The sequence below is a fragment of the Mixophyes fleayi genome, chromosome 7 (assembly GCF_038048845.1).
Source record: "Mixophyes fleayi isolate aMixFle1 chromosome 7, aMixFle1.hap1, whole genome shotgun sequence".
Taxonomy (NCBI): Eukaryota; Metazoa; Chordata; class Amphibia; order Anura; family Limnodynastidae; genus Mixophyes; species Mixophyes fleayi.
The window spans coordinates 36,619,269-36,641,535 of record NC_134408.1 but is presented as its reverse complement, the minus strand read 5'-3'; the positions used below and the strand labels follow the sequence as shown (position 1 = coordinate 36,641,535).

General features: G+C 41.7%; 2 protein-coding genes across 3 annotated transcripts in view; one reads left to right on the top strand and one right to left on the bottom strand.

The window, feature by feature from the left end:
• RSPH10B (radial spoke head 10 homolog B) overlaps window positions 1-22,267 on the bottom strand; it is an 804,204-nt gene that overhangs the window by 120,486 nt on the left and 661,451 nt on the right. The window lies entirely within an intron of this gene.
• USP42 (ubiquitin specific peptidase 42) overlaps window positions 1-22,267 on the top strand; it is a 51,163-nt gene that overhangs the window by 20,102 nt on the left and 8,794 nt on the right. For both annotated transcript variants that reach the window (XM_075179658.1, XM_075179657.1), the window contains exons 6-14: window positions 2,520-2,587; window positions 2,867-2,937; window positions 11,314-11,396; window positions 15,090-15,201; window positions 16,178-16,318; window positions 16,526-16,626; window positions 16,713-16,782; window positions 20,482-21,096; window positions 22,171-22,256. In XM_075179658.1, coding sequence (XP_075035759.1) covers window positions 2,520-2,587; window positions 2,867-2,937; window positions 11,314-11,396; window positions 15,090-15,201; window positions 16,178-16,318; window positions 16,526-16,626; window positions 16,713-16,782; window positions 20,482-21,096; window positions 22,171-22,256 — 1,347 coding nt within the window. The remainder of the gene's footprint in view (window positions 1-2,519; window positions 2,588-2,866; window positions 2,938-11,313; window positions 11,397-15,089; window positions 15,202-16,177; window positions 16,319-16,525; window positions 16,627-16,712; window positions 16,783-20,481; window positions 21,097-22,170; window positions 22,257-22,267) is intronic.

The window sequence follows — 22,267 nt, the reverse complement described above, 5'->3', positions numbered from 1 at the left end:
GGTGGCAGTGGACGTTATGGCGATGTCATGGGAGTTCAGGTTGGGATACCTGTTTCCTCCGATTCCCATGCTTCCTCGCGTACTCAGACGAGTAAGGCAGGGCGGTCTGCCAGTAATTCTAATAGCTCCCTCATGGCCGCGCCGAGTCTGGTACGCGGACATAATCTCTATGGCGGAAGGACAGGGTTTCCGTCTTCCGTCTCGAGACGACCTTCTTATGCAAGGTCCCTTCCGTCACCAGAATTTACCTCAGCTCAGTTTAATGACTTGGCTGTGTAAGCCAGCCTCTGGAGGGCTAGAGGTTTTTCCTCCAGTGTAGTGAACACTATGATGCGAGCCAGAAGGATGGCCTAGAAGCAGGGCTTCGGTTAGGTTCCCTAAAAGTCCAGGTATCGACTCTTTCAGTATTTTTTCACCTGAAATTAGCGGATTTACCAGATATTAGGACTTTCCTCCAGGGAGTCTTACATATTCAGCCTCCTTATGTTCCGCCTACAGCACCATGGGATCTCAACCTGGTACTGGATATGCTTAAAGGGCCTCCTTTTGAGCCATTACTTGTGGCAGATTTGAAGTGGTTGACCTGGAAGGTCCTTTTTTCTTTTGGCTATTTCCTCTGCACGTAGGGTTTCGAAATTAGGAGCTCTGTCTTGTAGGGAACCATACCTGGTTTTCCACGAGGACAGAGCAGTGTTAAGAACCCTCCCTTCCTTCGTTCCAAAAGTAGTTTCAGCTTTCCATCTTAACCAGGAAATTGTAGTTCCGGTCTTCTCATCTACTTCCCATTCGGATCAACAGTCTATGGAAAAGTTAGATGTGGTTAGGGCTCTCCGCATTTATGTCAAAAGAACTTCTCAGATTAGACGTACTGATTCTCTGTTTGTTCTTTATGATGCTAATAAGAGAGGCTGGCCAGCCTCAAAACAGTCCATTGCAAGATGGATTACGTCAACCATCAAGCAAGCTTACATAAAGACTAACCGTCCTGTGCCGGAGAGACTTACGGCCCATTCCACCAGATCGGTAGGGGCGTCGTGGGCAGCTAGAAATGGGGCTTCTGCAGACCAGCTTTGCAGGGCAGCCACCTGGTCCTCACCTTTACAAAATTTTACCAGTTTAATTTATTTGCATCCGCGGATGCAAATTTTGCTCGTAGTGCTTTACGAGCGGGATTTTCAGAGTAGTCCCACCCTTAAGGGGCTGCTTTAGAACGTCCCTATGGTAAACAATGTCCCCCAGACTGGATGAAAGAGAAAAGAGGATTTATGTACTTACGTTAAATCCGTTTCTCTGATTCCGTCTGGGGGACACTGCGATCCCTCCCTTCTGCTTTTCCTCTGTATGCTCTTGGTTGATTGACCTTTCTCCTTGGGGCTTTTTAATTAACTGAGAGGAAGAGCCAAGGGAATTGTAGAGGGGAGGGGTCTGTCGGCAGTACTAAAGTTAACTAGTTAGGTGCCAACTCCCCAAGCTCCCTCCACAACCCATGGTAAGCAGTGTCCCCCAGACGGAATCAGAGAAACGGATTTAACGTAAGTACATAAATCCTCTTTTCTCTTTATCTAATGCGGGACACAGGGTTATAGAGTGCAGGATGTGGCACAAACTCAAGCTCCTCCCCTCTATACCCATTGTCTGCCTCTGGATCTTAAATATTTTTCTAAAAAATACCAAAAGTACAGAATGAGAGATAGAGAGTAGAGAACAATGTTCTTCACCTTGAACATGGATAACTGTGAAAACAAAGAACACAAACAGAGAGTAAATGCAGGGTGTCCAGTGTCCACCACTGGGTTCAGAGAAAATTATTTAACATGCAAAAAAATCCCATTTTTCATTTAAATGGCTTTGCAGATGCCTACATTTCTGGGTACCCCAACATTGCAGATTTCCTACATCCTTAGCGGAGTGGCTCTGTGGGCGTTTCAGAGGCACTCCGCAGACAATCAAGTTCCTCTCAAAATGTATGTGTGACTTTATATCTTTTTGCAAATGGTCATTACGTAGCACACACAGTTAAGGCATTAAAGCTCTAAAGATACATTGTGTTATGAAGTTGGTGTACTCGATTACACAGGTCAGGAGATCTACATCACCGCATGGATGACTTCTGCTTTTATATACCAATTTGAGCAGTTCTTTAATCAAATGTTTAATCTACAAATAGTGATTAGTCTGTGACTGTTGATAAGACACTGTTGATCTACCTGATTGTACTCGGTATACATTGACTACAGCTTGATTGGTCTGTTCACCCCTACCTGAATATGCTTTATTAGTGACGTGTCAGTATTCCATCAGATCTCTGCTCAGATATGCTCTTGTTATATATTGCACATGGGAGTCTTGTATTGTAACCGCATTATAAGATGCTAAAGCATTACTTGGCTCACAAAGATAAAGCTGCAGATATTTTTAATGTGTGGTTGCTTTTTTTTTCTGAGTAAGTTTTTGAATAGAGCGAGCGTAATTTTTGTGGAGATACTATAGTGCTACAAGTTTGCTTTTCTGTGTTTCAGCTTAGACAGACGTGCACAAACAACCACCTTTGTACATCAAATATTTGGAGGCTGTCTGCGTTCTCGAGGTAAGTGCAAAGATTGCTTACTTAATGTTTGGGGGCCTCCGTAATATGAATATATTAACTTGTTACTTGATTGCAATTTAAACAACTTTTTTAATGGATGACCCCTCATGGCTCACTTCTCTTCTTTATTTTGCAATATATGCAAACCAATTAGTTATTGTAGAAGGGTTGTTTCAAATCTCAATTTTCTGAGTGGAAAATATTAAAAAGCTATAAAGGAGTTTAGATGTAGCTGTTTTTACCTGTTGTCATTTTAATTTTTTTTTTTTCTTTTTCCAGTGAAATGTCTAAACTGTAAAGCAGTTTCAGACACGTATGATGACTATCTTGATATTCCTCTCGAGATAAAGGTAAAATTTAGCTACATAGATAAAACAACTATGGTATTGAATTTACTGTGTATTGGCTGTGATGTTTAATTTAAACAAATTTAGTGATTTTCCTTACTGAGGAACGCACATAGATTTTATTTTTTATTTTTATTTTCAGCTACCTATGCAATTTTTGGGGAACATAGTACCAACAATACAACCACTTATATACATTTTTTTTATTCTAACACAAATGGAGCTGGATGCTACCTTCTCTAATTTCTACCAGTTCTCATTGTCTAGGCTTTCTCCAGGTCTACTTCCCATGCCATCTCATGTGGGTCTGTAAGGACCTATTCCGACAGTTTCAGTTGCAACGTATACAGTATACATGTGGTTATACGTTTTGCTATGGAAGAGTGTGCTTTGTAGGAACTGAAAGAAGTTCTTGTTAAACTGTTAAATTTTGCCTGTATGTTGAATGGGGGGATATTTTCGTGTGTTATTGTTGATCTACCTTATGCCAATTGACAGCCACTATTCATATGCGTGGATTCTGACCCTGGGAAAATTTTGGATTTTCAAAAAGTAAGGTGAGGGGGAACTAGTGCATTGAAATTATTGGCCCATTCCCAGACTGCAAGGGAGAGGGATATTGCGTGGTGAAGTAATGTGGCTTCGGAAGCCAGAAGAGCAATACTACTCCCAGATTCTCTGCCTCCACCAGTGCATTGAGTGAGCTGCGCTGCAAAGTAGTAATATTTAAAGTTTACTATAGCCAGGCTTTCGTCCTGTGCTGTTCTAGGTAAGATCCGAAGCTTAATTCATTGGCATTTTTCTGCCCATATAAATTTCAAGGTGTGGCTCTATAAAAATGTGAAAGTGTATTGGTGGTCACGAATGAGCCTGAAAGAGTAATAGTGTGGAGTTCATTTTAATGGCATTAATGTGACTTACCCAGGATATATAATGGTGACTCCTGGAGTCGAGGTTGGACTTGAACTGGATGAGTAATTTCAGAAAGTTAGACTGAAAGAGTTTGGATTTAAGTTTGTCCCAGTTGAATAGACAATTTTGTTCCAGAAACTCAGGTCTTAGAGACTTCCACGTCTTCTGATGACAAAAGGTTTCTGATCCTGTTCCTAAATATTGACCACAGTGTTTGATTTTTGTTTATTAAAAATTGGGAGTGATTGAGTTGAATGTGCTAATGTAAGGCGATTTTATTCTTCGTGCTTCACACATTTATAACTGTTATTCCATGGTGTGAGTATATTATTGTAGCACAGTGCTTAATAAATTGCACGGCAATTAGTGGGGAGAGGTGATTCCAAAGGACGAAGAAGTAACCTAGTTAGCTGAGACGGGCACTGTGGGGGAATGGTACAGGGCTGAGATCCCATCCAAGAACTTTCCAGGGAATTCCATTGCCCTGAGTCCTCCAAATCTGAACAACTATGAGATTTTATCAAACGCTTTTTCAGCGTCTATCGCCAAGACTAACGAGGATTATTTCTGATCATGAACAGAGTGAATGGGGTCACCATCTGGTATTATTCCAAGACTGTGAGCCTGGGTTAAACCCAACCTGATTTGGATGGATCAGAATATGTAGAAGTGAGTTTAGTCTAACTAAAATTTTGCTTTACTTTGAGATCAACATTGTGTAATGATACAGGTGTATTGGATCACCACTATGTTGGCAAAGGTGGTTGCTGAATCAAAGGTGGCCCCCTATAATCTTATAAAAATCTGTCAGAAATTGGCTAATCTAGCCAATAACTTTTTGATACTCAACATAACACTGAAGTGCGCAAACAACATCCAACAAAGATAGTCATCTGAAGATGTAGAAGGAGGATGGAATACTGGAACAACAATTTCCTGATTCAAATGGAACCAGGACACCACCTTTGGAATAAAGGAGGGTTTAGTGTGGAGGACTGCTCTATCCTCGTGAAAAACCAAGAGTGGGGGATTGTAGTAAAGCACTCCCTGCTCTGACACACACACATAGCAGAAGCGATGGCTAAGAGGAACATGGCGTAGATTTACTGAATCCAAAGGCTCAAACGGAGCTCTATTGGAGCCCTCGACACTAGTTTGAGATCCCATGGTTCCACTCAATGTACAAAGTAAGCTGAACGTGTAAGACACCCTGAAGGAACATCTGTACCTCTGGTAAAACCGCCAGCCAGCGCTGAAAATATATATTGTGCAGAAACCGGAACCTTAAGCGAAGCCAGACGGAGTCCTTTATAGAGACCGGCCTGTAAAAAGGAAAGTAAACGGTAAAGACTAAACCTGGAAGTGTTACAACCTTGAGATTCACACCAAAGGATGTATACCTTCCGTACCCAATAGTAAATTGCCAAAGATGAAGGTTTTCATGCTCTAATCATGGTGCTCACCACACCCTGTGAGAACCCTTTACTGGAGAGTCAAGGTCTCAATAGCCACGCCGTCAAAGTCAGCTTATCTGAGTATTGGCAAAGAGGACCCTGAACTAGAAGGTCCGGACAACGAGGTAGACGGAATGGAGACGCCACCGCCATTCCCTGAATGTCTGAGAATCATTCCCTACGTGGCCAATCTGGAGTCACCAGAATTGCGGTAATGCGTTCTCTTTTTAACTTTTCTAGCACCCATGGGAGTACGGGAAATTGAGGAAACCGATACACTAGTTTGAACTGTCATGGTATTGTCATAACATCCGTGTACCCCACTCAAGGGTCCCTTGATTTCGAGCAGTAAAGAGGAACCTGAAAATTCATTTGGGATGCCATGAGATCAATATCTGGAGTGCCCCAATGCTGCACCAGAAGGGCAAAGACCTCCTTGTGGAGAGACCATTCCCCGGGGTAGACCTGGTGAGGACCGAGAGTCTACTTCCCAATTTTCTACCCCTTGGATGAAGATGGCAGAGATTATCTGAACATGACATTCCGCCCAGCATGTGATTCTGGTTGTCGCTTTCATTGCCATGGAGCTGCTTCAGATAAGCCTCTGCTGTGGCATTGTCTGTCTGAACCTTCAAGGGTTTCTCAGTTAGAAACCACTGCCCCTGAAGTATCACTCTGTGAACTGTCATTAGTTCCAGGACATTGGTGGGTAGACTGGTCTCCTGAGGGGACCAGAGACCCTATAACTGGAGAAACCCGATAACTGCACCCCAGCCGAATAGACTGGCGACTGTGGTGACCAGGGTCCATGTCCATGCGCAGAAGAACTGACCCTTTTCTAGATTTTGTCTGCTCAGCCACCATGAGAGGGATAAGTGTGTGTCTCTGGACAGTTTGATGATTTGCCTGTCCAAATGTTCGTGGGAGCCTGACCATTTTTGTAGATTCTCTCTGGAGAAAGCAACCAATCAGATTCTAGCTATCATTTTGTAGAAGGTACTAAATAAATGAAAGCTAGAATCTGATAGGTTGCTATAGGCAACATCCCCACTTTTTCAAACCCGCAGCTTAGTAAATCTAGCCCCTGGTCTTGTGGAGAAGCAAAAGAAACTTGTCATCTGTAAAATAGACTCTCTGGTCATCTGTGTTGAACATAAGGCCCAGAAACTGCATCTGCTGAGTTGGATTGAACGAGGACGTGGGTAGGTTCAGTACCCAGTCGTGCGCTTCTAGGAACTGAATCATGTATGTGCTGTAAAAGCAGAACCTTGGTCAGCGCCTTCAGTAGAAGGTTATCCACAAATGCAATGATTGTGACTCTCTGGGATCGCAAGAGGGTTGCCATCACGTTGGTGAATACCCTTGGGCCAGTAGCCAGGCCGAAAGGCAGAGCCCTAAACTGAAACTGATGTTTCTGTACTGCCAAGCGGAGAAGACACTGGTGTCCCTCCCATATGGGCACATGTAAATAAGCATCCTTGATGTCTATGGAAGCCACGTACTCTCCTTGTTCCATGCCTGCAATAACCGTGTGCAGGGTGTTGGGAACCCCTCCAGCTGGCACAACACAACCCGGGGTCTACTCTGCCAGTCAGGTGTTCACTGGAGCCCTTGATGGTGGGCACAGGCTGGGCTGCAGACTGACAGAGGGTCGTGAAATGTGTACCGGCTGGGGAGAACCCAGGCAAGCGGAGAGAAGTCCAAGCAGAGGTCAAGGGCCGGCAGCAGATAGCAATTTCCAGTTAGCAAGCCGAGGTAAGGGGTCACGAGCAGACAGGGAGAACGGTAAACAGACCAGAGATCAGGGTCACGAGATACACAAGCAAAGTCCAAATCCAGGCAAAGGGTCATACACAGGTAATAAGTAGAAAGTACAACAAGCAGGAACCAGGCACAGAGCAGGTCAGCAGACTGGATACAGAAGCTATAACCGGCAATGAGGCAGCAGACCTCATTGCCTTAAATACAGCCAACAGCCAATCAGAACCTGCCCCTAGACAGAGCACACTTGCAGGCTAATTGCTAGATACTCAAAACACCAATCAGGGCTTAGCCCTGGAATCCACACTTGCAGGCTAGGGCTTCCCTCCCATTTAGTTTATTCCTCTGCTGGAAGTGGGTAGGAAGATCTGAATCTGCCAGTCATTTGAAACTGTTTATTCAGTTTCTGCCAAGCATCAGACACCATGTCCAACAACTGAGTTGAGGGGGAAAACCTACAACTTGCATCTAAGATTTCTTAGAAAGCAGCAGTATCCCCAGACTCGGGTTCCGCAAAGCCTAACTAGTGTCTGATCCTTAGGATAAGGTTATCCACTTTGTGTGCTGAGGAAGAATACTCTGAACTAATTGCTGAAAACAGATTCCGGCACTAAAAATGACTGCTCAGACAAGGTACCAACGCTGGGGATCTGCACCCCAAAAAATAGATATAAACATTTGGAAAAATGCGGTAGGTAACCAAGTCTGCCACAAAGCACTCATGCACGGTGAAACAATAGAAAAGGGTATTTATTAAAACATTCTAAAATCCACATAAAAATGGTATACACATTATAACCACATGTTGGAGATCTCAGTGCCAATTAGAACATATAACTAAGTAGGTGCACCTACACGATGTTCAAATCATCATAGATATGGTATGTAACCAGTCCAGCAACTTCTGCAACCACTTGTGTTATTGAAATATAGCGCTATATATTATATGTTGCATGGAAACAATATTCCCGATGTTCGTGGAGCCACAGTTTGGAGCGTTAGATCTTAATAATGGAGGGTGTCTTACATAGATGGTAACAGGATTCCAAATGGTATAGTCAATAGTGATCTATGATCTAACATCTATGTAAGAGTCCAGTATAATGCACTTACCTCTGTGGGAGACTGTAGGCAAACGTGTCAATCCCTGGGTGGATTCAGTCAGGGATACTGGCATGCTGGCCTCAGCCTGGGAAGATCCTCCCGCCACAGGCAAGGAATGTGCGGATTTTGTATGTGGTGCAGTCAAGGAAAGAGAAGCATCATGATGTACCCGTGTGGACCGTGACATCAGCTTGTGGGTTCGGATATGGATGTCGCCAGTGATTTGGCCCAGGCCGACTCCTCCAGGGCTGTCGACACCTGAGTGCGTATACGCCGTTCACAGCTTTCAGCCTCCCACGCTGTACAGGGGGCATCCGGGTCAGTCTGTCAAGGAGCCCATACCAACGTGCACTATTTCCTAGACACGTAACCAAAACTGAGCTTCCTGTCAGAGGAGGGGCATAGTAGGAGAGGAGTGTGTGTTCAACAAGTATCACAAGTGCCTAAACTCCTAGACCACCTACTATACCCCAATGTAACAGTGTCCCCCAATGGGTAGGAAAGTGCAATTATTGTATTTTTTATTATAGCATCTGTCTTGGTGTTATATTTGTGACTGAGGATGGTAATTACTCTCATCGCTGTACTTTTTTTTTTCCTCCCCTCACATTTGGAGTTGGAGCCTCCTGGTAGGACTGTCCAATCTCTTACTTGAAAGTTTCTTTTTAAGACAGCCTAATTCATTTGTTTTTTTGCATGTCCTTTTCTACAGTGGCTTGAATAGATATTTTGCGGAGGTCATAGGCACTTGATTAAGCGTCTTAAGCATTGCTTATGTGCTGCTTCTTTTGAAGGCGGTTTGCTAAAGTGTTCTGTATTTGACGTTGAAGTAAATAAGAGTTTTAAGGTGGGATTATAGTTTTCCTTAAGATAAAAAGTACCGAATGAAGTGCAATATTTTCATTCTATTCATGGATTTTTGAGAAACAAAGAAACGGAGGTATTTTTGGAACATAAATCCATCTAACAAAAATGAAATTTCTCGAACATCTTGTGGAGACACCATGGGTATAAATGTGGTGTGAGGAGCTCTGGCACTTTAAAAGAGTTCTTCAATGGCAAGCCCCTCCCCCTCTATCTATAGTTACTTTGATATTCAGTTTAATTTAAATGCCTGGAGTCCTCACTTTTTAAGTTATTAGTGTATTTTATTTTTACTGATAAATTTTGGCCTGCAGCGACAGAAGTTGGTTGCGAGCAGTTTCCTCTAGCAAGCAGCCCGCTTACAGCGATTCTCAACCTCTGGAGGGGACCCACAAGCTTGATGGTAGCATTGGCTGCCATTTTGGGCTCCCCATGTAGCGCTGGAGGAGATCAAGGGGGCTGTCTGATGGACAGACCCTTCATCCTACAATAGCACTTCCCCTTTGGGTCGGCTTCCGTTTCTTTGGAAAACCCGCCAAGAACAGTACAGACCATTGATGTAGCTACAGCAGACAAAATGGATTCACAAAGGTCTTTTATCAACAGTATGGTGAAAGAGGGAGTTCATGGTGTCCATGGACATCAAGGACGTCTACCTGCACATACCAATCTGGGAGGGACACCAGTGTTTCCTCGGGTTAGGTGTACAGTCTCTGCATTACCAGTTCAGGTCCCCACCTTTTCGCATAGTCAACGACTCCAAGGCCACTACAACAGCAACAGACCAGGTTTGTCAAGCAACTAGTAGTCGTCTTCAGTACATTTTAGTTGCTAATACCATTTAGATCCTTATTTCTTCAAGGGAGTGGGGGCAGTTTTTGATTGAAGTCAGTGATTGATTGTCCAACCCCTAATTATCTAGACTCGTGTAAATATTATGTTGTAACATGGACAATTGGGAAGATGTTATTTTCCGAGTCTTTTGGCAGCACCCTAGTTTCTGTATTCTCTTTCTCATGCTACTACTTATAATAAAACTGAAGAACCTAGGCAAGTGGTTACTTTCTATGGTAGGGCAAGAGTTAGGCTGTTGGATGGTCTTGCCAATTTCCATTTTAGTCCTAGTCTCTTTGTATGTGCGTCCAATGGACTTAAGGAAAAATGAGCTTATAATTGGTTAAAATTCTGATTTTCTGGATAATATAAGTCAGGTTATATTTCTTTTTGCTTCAAGCATGTGGAAATCATTGGTGCAATGCACAGCAGAAATTGCTCATAATATAAATACATTATGTGTGTTTTCACAGTTATATTGAGTAGATTATAAATAAAGAGCGGCACGGTGGCGTAGTGGTTAGCACTTCTGCCATACAGCACTGGGGTCATGAGTTCAATTCCCGACCATGGCCTTATCTGTGAGGAGTTTGTATGTTCTCCCTGTGTTTGCGTGGGTTTTCTCCGGGTGCTCCAGTTTCCTCCCACATTCCAAAAACATACTGGTAGGTTAATTGGCTGCTAACATATTGACCCTAGTGTGTGTGTGTGTATGTTAGGGAATTTAGACTGTAAGTCCCAATGGGGCAGGGACTGATGTGAATGAGTTCTCTGTACAGCGCTGCGGAATTAGTGGCGCTATATAAATAAATGATGATGATGAAAGAGCTTGTTTTGTTTTTTAGCACCCTCCCCCACATCCTTTTGCTAGGTATATTAATCTCCCCTTCTGTGTACGGGTCCTCCGTGAACAGCCCTGTTGTGGCACCTATGTTAGCCCCATAGTTAATCAGCTGGATAGCTTACAGTACTTTTAAATATTAAAAAATAAAAGATGCATGTTACGTTTAGTGTTGTCTTTTTATACTGGAAGACTCAATCTGAGAAGTGATGCAGTGTAGCATTTATGATCCTGGCCACTTTTTAATTGTACAAAAATGTTGAAACGCCTTTCGACATGCATTAGATCCAATGAATTGCCAATATTGTATATTAATGACTTCTCAGTCTACATAAAGGTTTACGTGCATAGGAAACTACCCAATTCTGGATTCCTTTGTGGTGTTAGTGCTGTGCTAAAAGATGTACGGCCTATGATTAAACCAACCTGATGCTCATGATTTTTATTTTAAAGTCAATGTAATGTTTGTTCAGCATATGATGTATTGCTAGATTGTTGCATCAATTTCACAGTCAGTTGTTGAACCATATTAGATCAGACATATAATAGCTTTACATTGAAGAATACCTTTACAAAATGTTAATCCTGTTTTTCAATTTCCTTCATCAGACCTCACACAGTGTAAATAAAGCTCTGGAGCAGTTTGTGAAGGCAGAACAGCTAGATGGAGACAATGCCTATAGCTGCAGCAAGTAAGACTTTCTGAAGAAAAACAATCTTTTTATTGTCTCTATAAAAGGGGGTGTTGATAAAAATGCATTAGAAATTCTACTGTAATCTAGGTCTCTGTCATACGGTTTCATTGTCACACACTTTAGCTTTCAGTTGGCTTGACAGGTTTATGCATATTTAACTAGGATACCCAGTGGAACTCCTGTTCCACTGTCAGATCAGACATAGCTTGATTCTGAAAATAATCAGTGCTCTTAAGCAACACTTAATGAAAATGAGTCGTATTTTTTGCTCCAGAATATGACTTTTTAAGTGAATTTACCCTTTTTGAAGGTTTAACTATATTTCTCTCTCGTCCTTCTGGGGGACACTGCTACCATGGGTTGGAGTTGGGGAGTGAGGGAGTTGGCACTTAACTAGTTAGTTTGTTACTTGTGATCTGCTAACAGACCCCTGCCCTCTGCAACGACTCAGTGTAGATTAAAGCACGGTGGCTTAGTGGTTAGCACTCCTGCCTTACAGCGCAGAGGTCATGAGTTCAATTCCCATCCATGAGCTTATCTGTGTGGAGTTTGTATGTTCTCCCTGTGTCTGCGTGGGTTTCCTCCGGGTGCTCCGGTTTCCTCCCACACTCCAAAAACATACTAAGAGGTTAATTGGCTGCTGTCAAAATTGACCCTAGTCTGTCTCTCTCTCTCTGTCTGTATGTGTGTGTACATTAGGGAATTTAGACTGTAAGCTCCAATGGAGCAGGGACTGATGTGAATGAGTTCTCTGTACAGCGCTGCGGAATTAGTGGTGCTATATAAATAAATGATGATGATTAAGTGCCCAAGGAGTTGGTCTTGCTTCTAAACTGCTGGTGTAGATTAATAAGGTTTTTCTTTTCCTTTCTTAATTTTTTGTTTTAAGTTTAGAATATTTCACAGCCTGCTTAGTGTGCGATTAGTATCTGCACTCTGTATAAAAAAAAAAAAAAGAGAGAGGCAGCAGGCTGTGTTAGAGGGTGAGAGCTGGCTGGCTCTCACTCCCAGCGTGGATATGGAAAGTGTGACAGGCGGCTTTATTAGCCATGGTCACACTTGGTGGTACCTGATGACCGGCGCTACCTTTGGGTATTGAGTGCCTTGATTCGGAGCGATGGCGACCGCCATGTTATGGCCACTGCCAAGTTCTCCCCTCAAGAGGAGGGGATTTAGGTAAATTATATACATCCAGTATTTGTGGTACTGTAGCAAGACCCGATGGTGCACTTATATTATAGAAGTGGCGCGCATTGGGGGACTATCGCACCCATTGTGGGTGCGAAACTAATGCCTTAGGTGCAAAGACCTGCCCGGGAAAAGTACATAGTACACTCCCCATCTTCGGCTTCACTGCTGACCTGTTAAGTAGCAGCATATTCAAAAGGAATATACTGCATCAAAGTTAGCTGGGGCACAATACAATAGCATACAACATATTGCAAGATTCATCTTTTAAAAAGGGATCAGAAAAAGAAGGGATTTGGAAGCACTCCTATCCACATTGAAAGGGAAATTCAATAATTACCACTAAATAGTTACGGGCAAAAAGCCTTTATTGATAAATGGAAAACATATCCATCTAGATGATGGTATACAACCTCATTGGTAAAAAAGTGAAATATTTAAAAACAGATAGAATATGGTGAAAAGAAAATAGAGCAATGTGTATTTAAAATTAGGGATAGTGGAGCCAGGTAATATGACATTGTATGTCTCTAGGTGTCCATATCTGATAGTAGGACAGAATAGAACATATATAATAACCTGGTATAAGCGCCCCAAATGACTGTGGCAAACACCTAAGATTGCCTAGCTAAGGTATGTGTGAAGCGCTCTTGCCAGGGATATCCTAAAGTGTCAGCCCCATGCTAAATGATAATTAATGGGGATTGGCAAAAACACAGGTGAAAGAATATCACAGATCGGTATATGCCATAGGGTTGGTATCAGAAGTCCCTTAATAATAACAACATTGATATAGTACCATCAATGTGAGTGTATTAACTGATATAACGCATGCCATGGATTCCCTAGCCAAATATACATCAAGCGCTTAGTGAATGCAAAACAGAAGACACACAGTCAGTAGTATCAGAGCGCTAGCGGCACCACCGCTCGCTGGCTCCACTTCCGGGTATGACGTCAATGTTGACGTCAGTTACCCATAACCTCAACGTACGTTTCACTTTAGAACAAGCTTTATCTTGATTATCTTGACACTGCGTTCCCTCCCTTCTGCTCTTCTGCTGTTTGGTCTTTGGTTGTGTTTCTCCCCTTCCTTGGGGCATTAGAATGACACTGAGTACAAGATTATGACGAGATGGTAACGATGTCCTAGTCTGCTTGCTAAGATGTTTCCTGGAGTGTCAAATATGTGCTAGCGATGCCAGACGGTGCCGGGTACCCCATTATATACATGGTGGGAGTGCGCGGCGCTTAGACCCTTTTGGGACGCAGTTCTCCTTTTAGCTAAAGCTATAGTAGGTGTGGAGTTACCCAATTGCCCTAAATATTGGCTACTGAATGATTACAAAATGAACATCCCCCAATATAAAAAATCAACAGTTAAAAATCTATGTAATGCGGCAAAGGCCGTGATTCCGGTTCACTGGAGATCGCCAAATGCTCCTACCATAAAAGAATGGTTTACACGTTTGGAGTTCTACAGGACAATGGACGAGATGCTCTACTCATCAATGGATAAATATAGAGAATACTATTATGTGTGGTTCGAGTTGCTTGAATTCAAGGATAAACCATTATATACTCAGTGGAATAACTGACCCCTCTTACATATTCCCTCTAGACCTACCTTTCCTTCCCCCTTTTACCTGTCTTTCTTCTCTCCCCCATCTTCCCAATTTTCACTACTAAATAACATATTGTATGTTTGTTTTGATTGGCATTCACTATCACATGTATTTTATTGTTTTGCGTGACATATATGTTGGTGTAAGATGTTATACTACCAATAAAAGAGATTTACAAAAAAAAAAGAATGACACTGAGGAGCTACAGGGGGGTTGCAGAGGGGAGGGGTCTGTCAACAGCTCACAAGTAACTAGTTAAGTGTCAACTCGCTCACTCCAACTACAACCTCATGGTAGCAGTGTCCCCCAAAAGGAATCAGAGAAAAGGATTTATCGTGCATATAAAAATCCCATTATTCATCTCCTCTGTATATGCTGTAGACCTTTTATTATGATGACTTGCATCATGCCTCCCCCCATTCCTTCTTTATGTTTCTTTGTTTTACCCCCCCCCCCCCGTCTGTCTGTCTTTGTGTTTTATATGTCAGGTCAGCTATACCCACCTTTCGTGGATGGGCATGTATGCAGTCTTTGACACATCTAGTCTTCTTTGGCTTAGTGTTATGTTCTTATGATGTTATAATTTCTCTATCACTTGCCATCCAAAACGAATACTGCTGAAAATACATATGTGTAAACCTGTGTTTGTTGCTAAAAACCTCAATAAAAACTTATTTAAAAAAAAAAAATCCCATTATTCAAGTGTACGGCCCACAGAATCTTTTGGACTGATGTCGACATACTAAAAGATGTATTATCCCAACACAATAAGTATTCTATGGCAGAATTATCTATTTAACTCAAAAGTGGTATTCTGTTTAATCGTACTGCATTTCATTTATTTTCCCTTTTTAAACATGCTGACTTTTTACATTAGGTGTAAACAAATGGTGACTGCAACAAAGAGATTTACGGTACATCGTGTATCTAATGTGCTAACATTGTCCCTGAAAAGGTTTGCAAGTTTCAATGGCGGAAAGCTTTCAAAGGTAAATCTACAACTGCTTATGGTTGTTTTATAGTTCTATTATCACTGCCTCTTTTTTTGTATATAATTTTAAATCAGGTCTGGTAGTCTATGGTGGTTCTTCAGCTGTTGATGAAGACAGGTCCAAAAATTTCTCAGCTGGCTGCAGAAACATATTGGTTGATGTAGTTCATCAACAGTAGAATCACATGTTGCCAGACACATGTGAAACAGCAATTATTGTCATGTGTAAGAACTAGTCTTGCATGGAAGCATAAAGGCATCGTACCCCCATTGCCCCTTCCAAGGCATACTTGATGGGATGTCCTCCTGATGCTAGAATTTTGGCTCCAGTTAGATCTAAAAGCAGTCTGGGTTTTGGACATTGATTCTTTGACCTGTGGCTAGATGGTCTCACACCAAAGTATACCCCTGTTCTATCTAAAGGAACCCCCACCACCAAATATATTTTTTGCATCATGTATGCATCGATCAGACTAGCCACTAACACTAACATACTACCTCTGAATTACCTAAATACTCCTTCAGCTGACAACATTTTCTCCACTTGGTTTGATCTCGTGTGTATCTGGTGGGTTGTTTGTAGCAAATTACCAAATTTCTTTTTGACCCGGTGGGAACACAGGTCCTCATGGACCTCCAGAATCTGCCTCTTAGGGGCATATTCAATTGTTGGCGTTATAAGCAAAAATCTCACGGCGCGCGCACGATTAGTCATTACGGTAATAGTGCCCGTAAATACCGGTATTACGGTACTTTTCTCGCTGGATTTTAGCTCGCGGCTCAGGGAGCTGCAAGCTGAAATCCAGCTTACTATTACCGTAATACCGCTAATTGTATTCTAAGGGGCATATTCAATTGTTGAATATCCCTGCGGCGTTAAAACTTAGACTAGCGCTTACCCGTTATCACCTCCAAATATAAATTTCTTCATAAAACTGGTTGCTAACTACACCACTCTTTTCAATTCTGTATAGGAAATAAAATACCCAGAATATCTTGATCTCAGGTCTTACACCTCTCATCCCAACGGAGAACCATTGATTTTCAAATTATACGCTGTACTGGTTCACACTGGACTTAGTTGCCACACCGGCCACTATTACAGCTACATAAGGGTAAGAAAAGTTTGAAGCATAATATAGCATGTACTATAAAATAAAAGTACCCCTTTGTACGTCTAGTTATTAGCTTTACTATGTCTGTTTATGGCCTATCATTTTTATTTAAATGGTATTTTGTAGTAAAATCTGTATTTGTGCTCATCTCTTGCGCAATTACTTCCTTCTCAATATTTGATTAGTACGATATAACTTGTTTTGTAGGCCAGTAATGAATGCTGGTACCTTATGAACGACTCTGCCGTGTCCAGTGTGGACCTCCGCACAGTGCTGAGCCAGCAGGCTTATCTGCTCTTCTACATCAGGTAATTAGTTCTCCACAGAACATTGTGACACTTCATGTTTATACTTCTCATGTTACTATATTACTTTCTCTATATCATTCTACAAGGTCACAGAATGTCCCCAGTGGAGATTGGACAAATTCAGCACTATCCGGAACCAGTCACCGGGAAATCAAGGTGAGGTCCTAGCATATAGAGTAATGCTTTACTATCTGTTTCAAAAATGTTGTGCGCTCTGCCTGGTTAGAAGCTAAGAGCCTCTAAGTCTATCCGCTCCCTCTTTGAAGGTACAAAATATTGAAACATCACTTATTTAAAAAAAATAAGAAAAAAATAAGTAAATATACGGAGAATATTCTTGTGTTAAACGGTAACTCTGTGTGGGAGATAATTTCTCAATTTTACATGATAATTGGTACAGTTACCTATTAAAGTTTTTCTAGCACATAGAATTTGCTCCTCTTCCTCCATGGCAGCGCACACCAAGGGGTTTAATACAACCCTCCTTCAGAGTCAGGACAGGCAAAGAACACACCTGGAAGGTATAAAAGGCCACAGTCGTCTAGCCCTTCCTTTGTCTACAGTCAGGCTAGTAAGTGCTTGTTATGTGTTAGATGTAGGGGCTTACCTGCAGCGGTGCCCACTACCTGTGGGAGCTGAAGGATGATAGCGAGCTTCAGTACAGATGCTCTGGCACACATACATTATTGTAAAAATGAGGGGAGAGGTGGCATGATCAGCCTCTTTCCAGTGATATGGTTTCCCAGTAGAAACCATCCTCCAACAGCCAGTGAGCATATATGGGACTCTGTGCCTTTAATGCGGTATGTCGTGGGAATGAGTGTGTGACATCACACGCAGGAGCCGTATCGGGAATGCTGGGGTGTTTTTAAGCCTGGTAGATTTGCTTGCTACTGGGGAGCAGAGTGGGTGCAACAGGAACATTTCAGCTTTAGGAGACGCACAGTGTTTATAGTGAGATTTTTGTTGCTGTGTACACTGCATTGTGACATAGGAGCTGCATTGCCTACAAACATGGAAGAAATAGGGCAATGGTAGTTATTAATAGTGTTACTAGATGTATTTAGGTCTGCTGTGATTAAAGACCAGACGGAGTGTGATTTTATCTGAAGAACCATTAAAGAAGCAAAAAAAAAACCTTAAACTCTGCCGTCTGTGACAAGAATCTACCAGAGGGGGTTTCTGGAAAAAATGTCTGCTAGGAGCAGCCGCAACTACCCCCACTTATGGCAGGACTAATTAGTTGATGAAGGTGGCTTTAGCCTTTACGTTAATTACAAAGGAGGATTTACATCCATAAAGACCCAAGAGATCATCATTGATTAGTATTGATTCCGAGAAATTTGCATCTGGTGAAGTTCAACTGGTGGAATCTTCATGTCTGATTTTTCCTGACACTGAGGCAGCTGCTGCATCAGATGATGGCAGCTTTACTGTGGAACTTATTGATAGTCTAATAAAATCAATATATCGGATGATAAAAGTTGAGGACGTCAAGGAGAAGTAGCCGTTGCAGGATATGTTGTTCATGGGATCTCAAAGAAGGAACAGCATTCACCCCTTAATTATCTAATTAAAAATATAAGAGTGGAAGCATCCCGATAAACCACTATTTAACACAAATGGATTACTTTGTAAGTATACTTTTGCAGAGAAGTAAACTAAAGGCCTGGGATACAGCACTCAAAGATAGATGCTGCAATAGCCAGTCTATCTAAGAAAACAACTATTTCATTGGAGGATGTAAACTCCTATAGGGATGTAATCGATATGAAAATGGAAGAAACAACACATGTCTGGAGCAACTTTCAGGTCTGCAGTGGCAGTAACTTGTGCATAGCAGAGTCTTGTGCCTTTAGGGGTATAACCTTGTGAAAGCATACAGGACGGAGTTAATAGATAAGATGCTTTAAAGTGGTTCTGAATATGCAGACACCTATGGTGTTTATACGTGAAGCATCGGTGGTTAGGCTGTCAGCCAGGATCAGTGGCTGTTAGACTGGCTTTGCGATTACGTTCTTGGATGGCTGATGCACTATTAAAAAACGAATTGGTGTCATTCCCCATTTGAGGGGGTATGTGGTGTTGGTCAGAAGTTAGATGCCTTAACTATAAAGTTTTCCATAGGCAAGTCAGGTTTGTAATCCCAAGAAAGGTGTAATAGAAGATCATATAACGTAGGCTCAAACATAGGAAGCCCACACAGAGACTTCAGGGAGGAAAGATGGTAGAAAGTGCAAGACGCACTATCAAGTGGGGACCTCAAGGCAGATTTTGGGCCTTCAGTGGAAGAAGGGTTTGAAGTTGTCCTCCTTGGGTCAGTAGTAGAAGGAGACAGATACTCTGTCTTCAAGTATCAGAAACTAGAGCACGCTGTATGCAGTGTAGTGTTGTATATTAACGGTCAAGGAGGTACAAAGTCAGGCTAGGATGACAGATGTACGGCCTTTGGGCAGAGAACAACTTTGAGGGGTTGTCAGCAGATCACATATCTGGGATAAACAACATTGTGTATACTTCCTCGTTCCCATATATTGCACTCAGTAGAAGGGGCGCTGATCGATCAGGTGTTCAAAAACAAATCAAGGGAAGGTGGGGTCCCCACCTTTAGAGATAGACAGAGGTAGACCTCATGTTGACAGCAGCAAACACCAAGCGGTTCTTTGCCAGTAACGCAGATAACAAGGTAGAGGTGGTGGGTGTTCTCTTACACAGTGACAGTCCAGTCTGGGCTATGTCTCCCCCCATACCCATGATTCCCCAGGTCTTAAGGAAGATAAAGAGACATTGTAAGGGTGATAATAATTCTGGCCTTTTGGCTACGCTGATTGTTTCTCACTGCACTTAGTGGTGGAACTACCATAGTATCTCTCATTGCAACCAAACCTCCTTCATCAGGGGCAATATATATCATCCAACCCACAATTCCTAAAACTGACGGCTTGGCTGTTGAGTGGAGATTCCTGAACATTAGTAAAAAGGAAAATACCTTTTCAGAAGGCCCCTAAGGGCTTAGAAACATTCTACGTCCGAAGCATACTATAAAGTCTGGGACAATATAGCAGTTTATATGCTCAAAGTACAAATTTCTGTTCTTGGAGTATTCCTGCATAAAAAACTGGCCATTCACAAATATGTAGTAAGATTCGTACACCCAGACTTTGGAACCTTGGGTCTTAAATCTGGTCTTGAATGTTCTTACAAATTCACCTTTTGACCCATGGTCATCTGTACGTGTTATTTTCCTTTATTATTTATTATTTTTTTTAACTAGGCCTTAGTGTGCATGTTGTAGCAGGTATGAAGTTTTGGCAAGAAAGTATTTAGTGCAGTAATATAAAAAAGGAGCTAAAGAGTGAGAGAACTCTTTTTGGCTTTTGTTTGGAAGTTGACTAGTTTGGAGAGAGAAGTTTTAAGGTGAACAGTCTCTAATAGAAATATAGTGAGGGAGCCCTCCTTAAGTGGCGTAATTGGGAATTATCCATTGGTTTTTCTCAGCCATGGGATTTCAACCTTGGTCTACAGTGTTCCTCTGTGTAAGTAAGTGCTTCTCCTCTTGGAGTCTGTGTAATATGTTTGGTTTTACCATGGCTGATAAAGCTTACTAATAAGTAAGCCACATTTTCATTGAGCCTTGGAGTAAGCTTTACTTTCTTCCTAGAACTGAAGTGGGGAAATTGGAGCGGAATATAAATGAATGTTTCTTTTTTAGGTAGCGATCATTATAATGCATTGCACTGCGCTGTATTTTGGCAGCATGTAAGCTTTATGTGCTTTTATGTATCTAAAAATCCAGTCCACTCCTACAGAGGATCCTTATTCTTTGCATGACACTTTGTATTCTTGTCTTTGCAGAATGTAAAACACATGAATGGGAGTCGGTCTCCTAAAACATTGAATGGTTCTGTAGTAAACAACTACTGTACGGGTGTGAAAAGGTCAGTTGGTTCTGTGACCGTAAACGGGCAAATGGCTATTAACAACTCTGCCAAAAAACAGAAAATCACAATTGGTAACCTGTCATCCACCGCTGCTAAACCTTGGTCAACACAATCTACCTCCAGTGTCTCTACACCAATAATACAGAAGCAGCCGCCGTACCGGTTGAACCGTGGACCTCTTGTCAATGGTAGGTCTAAAATCGGTTCCAACTTGCTGGTTCCCTATGGCACAGAATCTTCTGAAGAGTCTGATGAGGAGACAAAAGGTTTTAGAAAGAGGAGATGGAGTGGGAAGCATGTAAATGGGGCTGGTACTACAAATGGGCATTGCACTTCTAAAAATTCCTATTCTAACATTGACTCAAACATAGCTGTGGCTTCAGAAGAGGAGGTAACAGAATCTCCAGAAGCTAGTACTGCTGCTCAAAATGATATGCGCACTAATAATGAGCCACTAGTGTATAATTCCGGTGAAGAGAATCATTCCGGACCGATTTCTTCCATCAAGATCAACCACTTGGCTAAGGAAGTAAGTGTTTTCATGATATCTTATCTTTTATATGTCTGAGAATTGTTTCACAGGTGTAGAGCTAAACCTTTAAAATATTCAATGTGTTGTATATAGATCTATGCTGTGTTTTCTTGAGTATCAGAGCAGCCCTAATTACTTGTTAGTAGCATGTGGCTGTGATATTTCTGTGATAGGCCATTCCACATCCTTAGCCACTGATGGTAAGGGGACACCATCATGAAATAATGTAAAATTTTAATTTGTATAAACCTAACCTCTAGAATTGTGTTGTAGATACATGTTGCATGAAAACCACCATTTTTACTGTTTTATAGTTGCAGCAGACTTTTTATTGAAGCAGCACTATTGTTCTCTGTTAGTCATTGTATGCAGAAAATGTGGCTCTATAATTAAAGGCATAATCATATGTATGTTTGTTTTTTTTATGGGGTTTGGCTTTACTTTAAGAATTACTGTTGTGCTCACACCAAGCAACTTACAGCAACTGCTAATATAGTAAGTAGTAGATGTTATTACTCCAGCAATTTAGATTTATAGACACTGGTACATATCAATCAGTGACAAGGATGCACTCCTAATTAGCAAACTAAGTATTCAGCATCACTTATACTTGAACTCATTTAATGATGATTCTAATGATCCAGCTGTTCTACCCCTCTAGGGAATGGTAGAAAGAGGTGATTTGGGTTAGGCCTTCATCCATCTTGAGTAGACTTTATGTAACAGACTAGAATCTTCAAACTCCATTGTTCTTAATGTTTGAACAAGTAAAGATTTAAGCTGATATCAAATAAAAGAAAAACAAAATGTACTACTGTTCCCTTGTTTGAACTTATTGGTTGTCAGTGGCTTCTGTTGTCATACAGCTGTATAGATATAGGTAATCTAGTTGGTGACCATTAAGATTATATGACAAATCCAGGCAAGTCTGCACAGAGTGCCATGCTTAGTCAATTTTCACAGCTATATTTTTTATCTTTCTTCGCTTAGTCTAGTTCAGTAATCATCATTGATAAATGGTTCCATCGCCCACCATGTGTGCTGAAGAATATCTCTATTTTCTTCTTTTAGGTTGGTCCTGCGTTGACGTTAGTCCAAGAAGAGAGAACTGCAACAATATGCAAACCTACGTCCATAAGCACAGCAGTAGGAAAAATGTAAGTACCAT